Source organism: Vigna unguiculata, chromosome 8, assembly GCF_037176805.1.
Source record: "Vigna unguiculata cultivar grain cowpea cultivar isolate G323 ecotype 2 chromosome 8, ASM3717680v1, whole genome shotgun sequence".
Classification (NCBI taxonomy): Eukaryota; Viridiplantae; Streptophyta; class Magnoliopsida; order Fabales; family Fabaceae; genus Vigna; species Vigna unguiculata.
Genome location: NC_140799.1, coordinates 19,927,633 through 19,940,228, shown reverse-complemented (window position 1 = coordinate 19,940,228; position 12,596 = coordinate 19,927,633). Strand labels below are relative to the sequence as shown.

Below are 12,596 nucleotides of genomic sequence, written 5' to 3'. Positions count from 1 at the left end.
CCCAGAATAGGCCGAGATGCCCGCCTCGAACCAGTCGAGGACACAACCCCCCTGGAACTCCCCAACGACCATTCTATCAACTTGGGCACTGGTTTAAGTCTTGACGAGCGTGCCACAATTACACCCATCCTTATAAACAACACGGATCTCTTCGCTTGGTCAGCCGCCGACCTCCCAGGGGTAGACCCCAACGTCGCGTCTCACAAGCTCTCGGTATATAAAGAAGCCCGCTACGTATCTCAGAAAAAATGCAAACTTGGTGAAGAACGCAGACAGGCAGCCAAAGTAGAAGCCGAGAAGTTGCTGAGCACAGGATTCATTGATGAAGCGCATTACACCACCTGGCTCTCTAATGTTGTCTTGGTGAAGAAGGCCAATGGTAAATGGCGGATGTGCGTGGACTACACAGATCTAAACAAGGCATGTCCTCGCGACGCTTACCCCCTACCCAACATTGACCGCCTTGTAGACGGCGCGGCAGGAAATAAAGTACTTAGCTTTCTGGACGCATACTCAGGATATAACCAAATACCCATGGCCACAGCAGACATGCACAAGACCGCCTTCATCACAGATGATGCCAACTACTTCTACAGAGTCATGCCCTTCGGCCTAAAGAATGTTGGAGCAACCTACCAGCGGCTAATGGACAAAGTCTTCAGCCACCTCGCGGGACACTATGTCGAAGTCTACGTTGATGACATGGTCGTCAAATCCCCAAGCCATCACCAACACGCTACAGATTTGGAGGCGGTCTTCTCCGCACTGCGCCAGTACAACCTCCGCCTAAACCCAGAGAAATGCGTATTCGGCGTGGACCGGGGTAAATTCCTCGACTTCATGTTAACCCAGCGAGGCATAGAGGTTAACCCCGAAAAATGCAAGGCTATCATCGAGATGCGTAGCCCCACCACCATCAAGGAAGTACAGCGACTAATTGGCCGCCTCACAGCTATATCCCGTTTCCTACCAAAACTAGCAGAACAAACTCAACCCATAATCCAGCTCCTCAAGAAATCCGCCCGGTTCACATGGACCGAAGACTGTGAACAAATCTTCCTTAAGCTCAAAGCATCCCTAACCTCACCCCCCATCCTCCGCAAACCTGACACTAGCCAACCCCTGCTAGTATACATCACGGCCACCGATCACACCGTCAGCGCTGCCCTTGTCCAAGAAGCAGAAGGCACCCAGCACCCTGTTTACTTTATAAGCAGGACACTCCAAGACCCTGAAACCAGATACCAAATGGTAGAAAAACTAGCCTTATCCTTGGTCCACGTCGCACGCCGTTTGCGCCCATATTTCCAAAACCACACCATAACCGTCAAGACCGATTATCCAATTCAGAAAATATTGCAAAAACCAGACTTAGCCGGGCGCATGTCGTCATGGGCCGTGGAGTTCTCTGAATTTAGCATCCGCTATGAACCACACGGCCCCATCAAAGCCCAATGTCTCTTGGACTTCGTTAATGACCTACAACAAACACCCACCGAGGACCAATGGACGCTTCATGTAGATGGCTCCTCGAACCCAAGAGGTGCAGGTGCCGGCATCGTACTAGAAGGCCCCAACGATATCCTCATCGAGAAATCCCTTCATTTCGCTTTCAAAACATCAAATAATCAAGCCGAATACGAAGCTATACTAGCCGGTCTCTCCCTAGCCCGTGAAGTAGGCGTCAAAAAGCTAATATGTAAAACCGATTCCAAACTCACAGTAGGTCATTTGAACGACGAGTTCCAAATCAAAGACCCCATCCTCCAACAATATTACCATTTAGTCTGCGCAATCATCCAATCCGCCTTCGAACTAGTCCGCGTCGAACACATACCCAGAACCGACAACGTCAGAGCCGACATCCTTTCCAAATTAGCCAGCACCAAACTCAAAAACCGCAACCGATCCTTGCTACAGCAAACACTATCCACACCCTCCGTCACACACACTTGCCAAACGTTAACCCACACCCCATCAGACAATCTCACCCCTACCCAAAGCCCAAACTGGACCACCCCTTACATTCAGTAACTCAAAACTGGCAACCCCCCGCCCGACGCGGACAAAACTTGGATGGCCAAGGCCACCAGGTACACTATGGTAGGCGACGACCTCTACAAATGCGGATATGGCCAACCCTTACTCAAATGTGTCACACCAGAGCAAGCCCAGTACGTCATCAAGGAACTACACGAGGGGATCTGCGGTTATCACTCAGGAGCGCGCACCATGGCTACAAGAGTTCTCAGAGCCGGGTACTTCTGGCCTACAATAGAAGCGGACTGCCAAGAATACGTCAAAAAGTGCAAACCGTGTCAAAAGCACGGTAACCTCATACATAAAAAACAAGAACAGCTACACCACATATTGTCCCCCTGGCCATTCGCTAAGTGGGGAATGGACATCCTAGGCCCATTCACACCCGGCAAAGGACAGGTTAAGTTCCTCATCGTAGCCGTGGACTACTTCACCAAGTGGATTGAAGCCAAACCATTGACCACTATAACGGCCCAGCAAGTCCAGCAGTTTGTGTGGAAGGACATCATATGCAGATATGGTATACCGCATACCATCATAACAGATAACGGCCGACAATTCATTGACAAGGAACTAGCAAAATTCTACACCGGTTTGGGCATCAAACATATCACAAGTTCTGTAAAACACCCACAGACCAACGGGCAAGCGGAAGCAGCAAACAAAGTTATCCTCGTGGAACTGCGTAAAAGATTGGATACCGCTAAGGGCCGATGGCCAGAGGAGTTAATTGAAGTACTATGGGCCTACAGATGCACCCCACAATCGTCAACTAACGAATCCCCCTTCAGCCTAGTATACGGCGCAGACGCCATGATACCAGTAGAAATTGGCGAACCTTCCCTGCGCCGAGAACTATACGACCCAGCTCACAACCACCAAAACATGGCCTTGCATCTCAACCTCCTTCCCGAACTCAGAGAAAAAGCCCAAATACGCAATCTCGCCGCCAAACAACGAGCCGCCAAGAAATATAACGCAAACCTGCACCCGAGATCGTTTGTCATAGGAGACCTAGTATGGAGAATGGCCAGCAGTGCTAGAAAGAAGGATGGCAAGTTCTCCACCAATTGGGACGGCCCATACCGCATAGAACAACTATCCGGGGAAGAAATCCCCAACACATGGAATGTATCCCACCTAAAGTTTTATTTCAGTTGAACATACACCATACTTGTAACCACAGGTGTACTCTTTTTCCTCACTTGGTCTTTTTTCCCTAAGGAGGGTTTTGGCCAAGGAGGTTTTAACGAGGCACCCCCATTTCAATCAATAAAATGAGTGGTTCCCTACTCTATGACTCTATGATACTTGTGTTTTTAATTCGTTTAAGTTCCCCACCCTTACCACAAGTAAGCGGCCTGGGTCGAACACCCTCTACTTGTGTTTAAATCTTTTAAGTTCCCCACCCTTACCACAAGTAAGCGGCCTGGGTCGAACACCCTCTACTTGTGTTTAAATCGTTTAAGTTCCCCACCCTTACCACAAGTAAGCGGCCTGGGTCGAACACCCTCTACTTGTGTTTAAATCGTTTAAGTTCCCCACCCTTACCACAAGTAAGCGGCCTGGGTCGAACACCCTCTACTTGTGTTTTTAATTCGTTTAAGTTCCCCACCCTTACCACAAGTAAGCGGCCTGGGTCGAACACCCTCTACTTGTGTTTAAATCGTTTAAGTTCCCCACCCTTACCACAAGTAAGCGGCCTGGGTCGAACACCCTCTACTTGTGTTTAAATCGTTTAAGTTCCCCACCCTTACCACAAGTAAGCGGCCTGGGTCGAACACCCTCTACTTGTGTTTAATTCGTTTAAGTTCCCCACCCTTACCACAAGTAAGCGGCCTGGGTCGAACACCCTCTACTTGTGTTTAATTCGTTTAAGTTCCCCACCCTTACCACAAGTAAGCGGCCTGGGTCGAACACCCTCTACTTGTGTTTAAATCGTTTAAGTTCCCCACCCTTACCACAAGTAAGCGGCCTGGGTCGAACACCCTCTACTTGTGTTTAAATCGTTTAAGTTCCCCACCCTTACCACAAGTAAGCGGCCTGGGTCGAACACCCTCTACTTGTGTTTAATTCGTTTAAGTTCCCCACCCTTACCACAAGTAAGCGGCCTGGGTCGAACACCCTCTACTTGTGTTTTAATTCGCAAAACGCCAACAACGTTCCCTTATTTAAATACACATACAACATATCTCATATTCCTATCACATGCTATCATCAACAACCACAAAACATGTATATATCCACAACATGCATCATATTAAAAACAAATCAAAATATTGTACGAGTTATTACAGACTTAGGATTCATTGCGAAATCAAACAATATAAAAACTACATCCTAAGCTGCTTGGTTACCATCACCCTCCACGGTCACATCCGCTTCCTTCTCTGCCTCGGGCGCCTCACTCCCAACCCCTTCCTCAACTTCTTCATCCTCCCCTACCAGCTTTCCACCGACCACATCTTTATCTACATCAAACCTTGAATCCAGTGCATCCACATCGTTATAGAAGAAGGCCGCCTGCCGCAACCCCTTCTCAAAGCCGTTTATATGCTCCTGAATAACACTGTTCTTTAGGTCATCCAATTCACCGACAGCCCCATCATACTTATCCTTTAGATCCTCATAGTCCTCCTCCATCTCCCCTATCCGCTTATTCAACTTCTCCTCAGAGTCTAGACAACGAACCTTCCACGACACCAACCTTTTTCTCTCAGCTTCCCATCCTTCCTTCTCCTTCTCCAACGCCGCCTTCTCCTCCGCCAACTTGTCCAACTTACCCTGCAGCTCCCCCACCTCCTTCACTTCCCTTCTGTAAAGGGACCCCACACGTCTACCCAACACCAATGCCTTACTCCCAAATTCAACCATGGTCCTCACAATATGATCAACCTCCATATTGTCGATGGAGTTCACAATAGTATCAGGCAAGTTTATCGAGATATCCTTCCTCACGGATATCTCCGGCAACTCGATTAGCCCGGCCTCCGGCGCCTTCTCCCCGCTGGCCGATCCCGCCCCATCACCTGACCCAAGGATAGCGGCTCTTATCTTCTTTACATCCTTACCCTTCCCAGGTCGAGCCGGAAGCTCAGCCCTCCTCTTCGTGCCGCCATGTACATGCACTTCCACCACGGACTCCTGCAGATTGGGAACACCAGCTTTCCCAGCCTCCTTGGCCTTGGCGGCCATCTCTTTCCTCAGTGCTTGAAAGAGCGCCAAGTTCTTCTTGCTAGACTGCGCCATATGTCCTGCAATAACATATCACAACTCGGATCAAAACAACTTAGCATCATTAACACAGATTAAGTAATAAACAGATACCTTCAATATCTATAATCGGATGCACCGAATTATAAACCCTAACTAAGCCCTTAGTGGGCAACTTATCCACAAATCTTAACAACATCCCCACCACCTCCTTATCTCCGGACGACAACTCCTCCATCCCCATATCCTTGTAACGCGAAGGGTTATTGGTCCAACTGAAAGGGAACTTTGTACTCCCATCCGCATTCAGGAAATGCTGCTCACCTCCCTCCTTCACCACAACCTTGAAGTATCCATCCTTGAAGTGCTTGAAAGACTGGGAGAATGCATCCAACCTGCTAATGCTGGGACGACTTATCAACGACAACCATGTAGCCGGCCTCCGGGGTCTGGTATCATAGAAATACAAAAACGCATAAGGTGAAGGCTCCAAGTACAGCGACTCGCACAGAATGCGGAAAGCCTGTAAGTAAGCCCAGCTGTTAGGGTGTAGTTGAGTAGGCGCCACATTCAAAGCCCGCAACACGCCCATGGTAAAGTCGTCGAAAGGTAGACGTATATGCAGTTGAGAAAAATGGCACATATACATGTAAAAGAACTTCTCGGTAGCCCCTTCTTGCCCATGGCATACCCGGTCTATGGCGCTCACTCTTTCCAATGAAACAATGTCTCCACTGACCCCTCTAGAGATGACGGGTGTACAGTTTAGCTAGGAATTCAGCAGACGAGACCACCTGAACAGGGATGACTGCTCACGAACATCAGATGCAACCCACTCATAACCACCCTTAGCCGGCCAGTTGCTTTCCTCCAGTTCTTCAGGGGGATCTTCTCGGATCTCCCTCACTACTTCCATTGGCACCCCGCTTGTGCCAACTCCAACATTCACACCCTCTCCACGGAGCCGGTCACCTCTACTCCTATCCGACTCAGTACTCTGACTACTACTAGACGTAGATAACGATGAACTATCGCTACTGGACATACCTGTTTGATTTTTTACGGAAAGATGTCGGCGGAATTTGGAAACTAGTCGGACAAGATGTCGCGCACAAGATCTCTGATTTCGAAACTCGCAAATGAACCAAGTAAACCATCAGCTGCATTCAAAGCTGTATTTATAGTCCACGATCCCAAACGACTTAAACTCTTCCCGCCAAAATGGAATCCCAGACCAAGCGACACCATCATTATGAAATGTATGACACATAAAAAACGACGGCGCCAAAAGTTTAACGATGTGACCACCTGACGCCTTTTCACCTACCTTCTGACACTTCATAGCCTTAACACTGTTCATCACACTTAAAGGCTGGGGGACTGGTGTATCACACCTAGCCGGTTTTGCTAGTTCACCAACACATGTTATCCTTGACCGACAACCCATATCGGACAAGGCTGGGGGACTGGTGTACTGTACCTAGCCAAGCCCAATCAAGTAAATAAGTACACACGTTAAAACCACATACCATCCAGCATCCAGACACAACCAGCACTAGCCATCTAGACAGGTAGCCGGCCAAAACCGACTACTTGCCTAGAAGGCTAACCCATTTCAATACACCTCTGGAAACTGCTTTAGGACCAGGCCCACTCATGGCCCAAGCTGGGGCCCAAGCTAGAGCCCAAGTCAAGGCCCAGCCCATGAAATGGTCGAACGTCATTAATGTCTATAAATACACGTGGACCCCATCATTTAAAGGTAACCCCTCCTGGGTTCAAGCCGGCATGTATCGAATGGGAAGAGGCCAACTAAGGAGATAGCGGACTACATAGTAAGGTGACGCTTGTGCCTAACTTATCTTATTTGTCCCTCTGCAGGTACATGATGATTCACAATATTTTAGGGGTTCGTTTTAAAATGAGTAATGCTTTTTTTAGTGGTATGAAATTGACGTGAATAATTCTTTTTTTAACGGTGACATCAGTGAAGTTGTTTATATGAATCAACCTCTTGGATTCTTATCTAATTCACGTAAAGTGTGTCTTCTCAAAAACTCAATCACATTGGTGCAACTTGGTTTTAGATTCAAAATATCTGACCTACACATATTATATTAATTTATGTTAGTGACATTCTTGGCTTTTTGTATTTTTGGGTAGTTTTGACTATGAATTTGTAAAATAGGATCCGTTGATTTTTTTTTTTAAAATGGGTTAAGTCGTCATGGGGAGGACGACATTAAAGGTAAAGTTGTCCTCTTCCAAACCAGTTTCCTTTTTTTTCTAAAAGTGATGTCGTCAAGATGGAAGTCAGTTTCTGCATATCTCAAATTAAAATCTTCTGAGTGAATGACGGTTTCACTTTCAGTTTTTTTTTTAAACGTTATGTTTTGAATTTTGATAAAGAGATCGTATATGTACATGTACCTGTGACCAATTATTTCAAATGGTAATTAATAGTATAAATCGTAATGAACTTGCCACTTGAAGCAACTCCTTCTTTCTCAAAGATCTTGGACGTCTGCATTATTTTCTTGGTACTGAGGCCCACTGAAATGTTGATAGTTCCTTGCTTCTTAACCAATCAAAATACGTTCAACAACTCCTTCAAAAGGCCAATATGATGGATGCTAACTCTCAAATCTCACCCATGGTTTCATCACCAAACTCACAGCGGATGGCACCACTACCTTTCAAGATCCAACCCTTTAAAGTTAAACATTATATAAATAAAAGACTCAGGAATTCGTTACCTTAAGATTTTGTTTAAAAATATGTTAAATGTTTTAAATGTGTTATACTAGTGTTATAAAACTTTTTTGTTTCCATATATCAACTTTTCTTTCATGCTTTTCTTCTTCCCACCTCCCGCTCAGAAACCTTTTGGAGGTTAAAAAAAAAATTTAACTCTTAAGTTTTAGAGAGTCCAGATATTTTTAAACTTTTTTTAAAATTCCGCAACATATTTCGTCGAATTTTCTATCATGGACATAATATGTCAATGTAATTTACGTTTTTATATATATTTTTATTTCTCAAGATATAGAAATAATATTCTATAACTATTTTTAACTTTTACATAATATATATTCTTTAAATATTTTTTAACTTTTACACAATATTCTTTAGATATTTTTGAACTTTTACACAATATTCTTTAGATATTTGTGAACTTATACATAATGTTCTTTAGATATTTTTGAACTTATATCTATTTATAAATTGTTTAGTGTATGATATGTTTTATTTCGTGACTTTTTCTTTTTCCATATTCATTACTTCTAAAAAACAACAGGGGCTAAATAAAATAAAGCTGCAAATTGATAAGGATTAAATCTAAAAGTTACAATTTGATTTGAGGGACTAAATTTAAAATACTGAAACATTTATGGAAACAAAAAATTGTTTTAACATTTGACTGTGAGGTGACTATATCATGTTACTACAACGTGACTCTTACAAGGGTGAATTTAACATTAGAGACAACTTGTTATAAAGAAATAAACGGGGAACATTTAGAGTAAAATCGACGACATATTTATAGTAGCAAAAGCTTTAATACAAAATGATCTAATTGGAGAAGTAAGACAACCCCACGATATGTTTAAGGTTACCACAGACACATGCGTTGACACATATTATTTGAAATTACTATTCAATCATGTTTGGTCGTGGAAAAAACATTAAACATAAGGGTACGGCACAACGCAAGATTTCGAATTCTGAATGGCGCACACGATAATTGTCCTCTGAAACCACACATTCGTTTACAAAAATATTAGAAAAAGAAAAAAAATATGTGGAGACGTAGATGATATTTACTGAAAAATAAAATGAGTAGGTATGACTTTGGTAATTACTAATGCAAGCAAAAGGATTTAGAGCCATTCATGCATGGAAGCAAATTTGTTATATAAATATAAACATTGCAAAATAGGTCAACTTTAGTTTAGGTGTTCTCATTCGAACAAGGTTCTATGTCCCCTAATTAAACTCTCTCCAACCATCAATAACCGTATTTCCCTCTCATTAATTCTCTCCATATTATCTTTTGTTCCTTCTTCATAGCTTCTTCTCTGAGAGCCTCAAAACTCAGCCAGCACCCGAAAATGTCAAAGGCGGTGGTTTATATCCTAATAGCCACCGCCGTGTTGCTCTACAAATGCTTGTTCCCGTTGAACCAAGACGAACCAAAGGGTCGTCTTAATCGCAGGTTTGGGTACAAGTTACTTGAACGAGCACCCAACTTTGACCCTCTTGTCACAGATATTGAGAGAGAGGTTGAAAAGAAAACAACACATTCGGAACCTGTTCCTCGTACATCGACCACTTTGGACACTACCTCGTCCCCCAATGATGTTTCAGGGACATACCAATATCTTACATCTGGCGGTAAATTGAACACCACGTTGAGATTGATCATCTTGTTCCCTTTGTTAGATAGAGAACCCAAAGATGGGGTGGTTGGTTTTGAAGAGTTAGAGGCTTGGATTACTCAGCGAGCATCAGAGAGATTAGATTATCTCACGCAAGCTGAGCTTGATTCCAAAGACAAGAATGGGGATTTGGCCATTTCTTTTAAGGAGTATTTACCTCAGTTTTCTGAAAAGCATATAGGTAACGTAATATGTTTTTATATATCGTTGGGTTTTAACTCTTATTCATCCACCTTCATCCTTCATCTTCATGTTTTTATGTTTTTTAATTGATTTTACGTAATACATTACTTGATTTTATGTTTTTTAATTGAATCCGTGCATGTGGCTTTTGTCATTTTTCTTTTTTATTCATTTTTTTTTCACTTAAAACCAGCGATGATTGATAAATTTGACGTTGAATTCTTACTATATGCTAAACCAGAGGAAAACAAAATGCTGCATGGCGAAGCAGGATGGTGGAAAGAAAGATTTCACGTTGCAGACGTTGATCACAATGGGCTTTTGAACTTCACCGAACTTAGAGAGTATAAATAATTCATCACTTTTTCCTTTTCCTTTCTCTTTTCTATGTTGTTTTCAACATATACCTGAAGAAATTCGTCTCCTTTTGCAGTTTTTTGCATCCAGAAGATAGCGAAAATAAAGAAACCCTAAAGTGGATGTTGAGAGATAGGCTAAAGTAAGCCTTATTTTTTAATTGAAAAATGGTTAAATATCTTTTTGTTTTTTTCTACACCATTTTTTTGTTCTAATTGGTCATACTAATAATTTTTTTAGGGTTAATGAAAGAAAGTTCAATATTCTGAATGATAAATTCCTGTATATACATATTGACTTGGTTATGATATAGGCGCAAGGACGATGAAAAAGATGGGAAAATGAACTTTAATGAATTTGTAGATCATGTATATGGTACATACGAAAGTTATATGACCTTCGAAACTAATGGAGGATCGATACCTTCTCCGGAAGAGAAATTTTTGCAGCTTGATGTAAACAAAGATAAGTGAGTTTTTCTTTCCTGCCTCAAAAGGTTTTCGAAATAATTACTCAATATTTTGAACTCTGTATTCTTTTTATATAAGCTAATAATAAGATTTAGTGTTATTATTAGGAAATATTGCTCCTGCTTATTATCAAAATTTACATTTTCTATATATTTGGCAGATTTTTGTGTCCAGAAGAATTGATTCCAATACTTTCTTATATCTACCCTGGCGAGCTAGCTTATGCTAAGTATTTCACATGCTTTTTGATGAATGAGGTTAGTTACCAATCCATGAAGACATATATTTAAGTGAAATAAGGATGCCAGAAGAGTCAAACACAAAAACAATTATATTCAAAATAATTTCTTAAGAAATTTTATTCATTAAAACTTGATTGGTGGGTGAAAATAAAATTATTATTGAGTGAATGGTGTTTTGAAAGTGATATTAATTAAATTTATTTATATTTATAATTAAGTTCACCCTAATTCCATTTATATTTCAACAAATGACAATTTTTGAAGAAGGTAGTTTTGGATGTGAGATCTTTTATTGTGTTTGATGCAGGCTGATGATAATGGAGATAAAAAGTTGACACTCCAAGAGATGCTTGATCATGAATCTGTTTTTTACAATACAGTTCATGCAGATGGCCACCAAGAAAGTGACGATGAACATGATGAGCTTTGATGTATGAACCAAGTTACCAGAAAAGTTTAACGTATTTCAAATAGCAACCTAGCTGTTCTTCTTATTCATTTTTGCTTTGTAATATAGAACTCAAACACAATCAATTTTTCCTTATTCCTCAGGACCCATGATAAACATTTTAAATTTGTCTGCGGGCATTATTGTCACAAAATTTACTAATCCTAATCTAAACATTCGCTTTTAATTATTAAACCATCATTAATGGAAAATGTTGGGTTTTCGGTATGAGAAACTTAATAGAGATTTGACACTAATAAACATTTTATACAGGAAAATAAAGACACCACTTCCAACCTAATACATTTTTCTAGGAGACATTGGAGAGATTTACGCCAATGAATTAGAAAGACCAAACACCATTTCTAACAAAAACAATCTTAAATTTATATAGATGTGTGAGTCTTGTTTCTTACATATATAATGCTTTTAAGGCTCATTCAACCAAACTCTCACTTAAAATCATAATAAAAAGAGTACAAAATATTTATTGAAGAAAGTCAAACCATATCATTTCATATTTTGTTTTCTTTATCATTTCATTGTCATTTCAAAAAAGTGTTGGAAGCAATTATAAATATGAAATTCAATATCCGAGTATATATACTTGAAAAAAAAAACTAGAGACTAAATAAATTTACTACATTATTCTTCACTTTAAAAAAAATTAACTGAGTCTGTTATCGGCATGAAATATTTTTGTGGGTAGCCATCTTCTTCAAATGTATACTATGTAATATTACGTAATCAAAACAAACAAAGGGGTGAGATTCACTTGGCCAGAAAAATAGTATGAGAAGCAAACATTCTTTATGCATAGAATTAAAAACTCCTTTCACAAATATTACCATCACAATTGCATATGCAAAATGCACTGCATGCAGACCCATATGTATAAACTACTGCAGGCAAAATGGTTTTCAAATAGACGTGAGTTCATAAGGAATGTGTATTGGTTTATTTTAGAAAAGTAATTTTCAAAACAAGGAAATTGTTTAACTTTTATTTCTTGGCTCTCTATGTGTGTTTAACTTTTATTTCTTGGCTCTCTATGTTGAGAATTAAAGTGTAACACAACCCAACCAATATATAAAAAATCAAATAAAAAAAAAAAACATTCTCACTTTAAGGATAAGTCTCCATATAGCCATGTGAATGAAAAAATATATATGCTTTTTATCTACAAATGATTTTGACATTAGAT

The 12,596-nt window shown here is 41.0% G+C and overlaps 1 protein-coding gene across 1 annotated transcript; it reads left to right on the top strand.

The window, feature by feature from the left end:
• Nucleotides 1-9,218: 9,218 nt before the first annotated feature.
• Nucleotides 9,219-11,511, top strand: LOC114195654 (Calcium-binding EF hand family protein). Its single transcript, XM_028086195.2, has 6 exons — nt 9,219-9,873; nt 10,117-10,219; nt 10,309-10,374; nt 10,546-10,701; nt 10,863-10,959; nt 11,252-11,511. The coding sequence occupies exons 1-6, from the start codon at nt 9,366-9,368 to the stop codon at nt 11,372-11,374; spliced, it is 1,053 nt and encodes a 350-aa protein (XP_027941996.1). The 5' UTR covers nt 9,219-9,365; the 3' UTR covers nt 11,375-11,511.
• Nucleotides 11,512-12,596: the final 1,085 nt, after the last annotated feature.

Bases quoted from the DNA above. Each gene is read 5' to 3' on its own strand.
- LOC114195654 (XM_028086195.2), top strand. From the start codon at position 9,366: ATGTCAAAGGCGGTGGTTTATATCCTAATAGCCACCGCCGTGTTGCTC. The intron at 9,874-10,116 runs GTAACGTAATAT...ATGCTAAACCAG, and splicing joins GTTTTCTGAAAAGCATATAG to AGGAAAACAAAATGCTGCAT. The intron at 10,702-10,862 runs GTGAGTTTTTCT...TATATTTGGCAG, and splicing joins CTTGATGTAAACAAAGATAA to ATTTTTGTGTCCAGAAGAAT.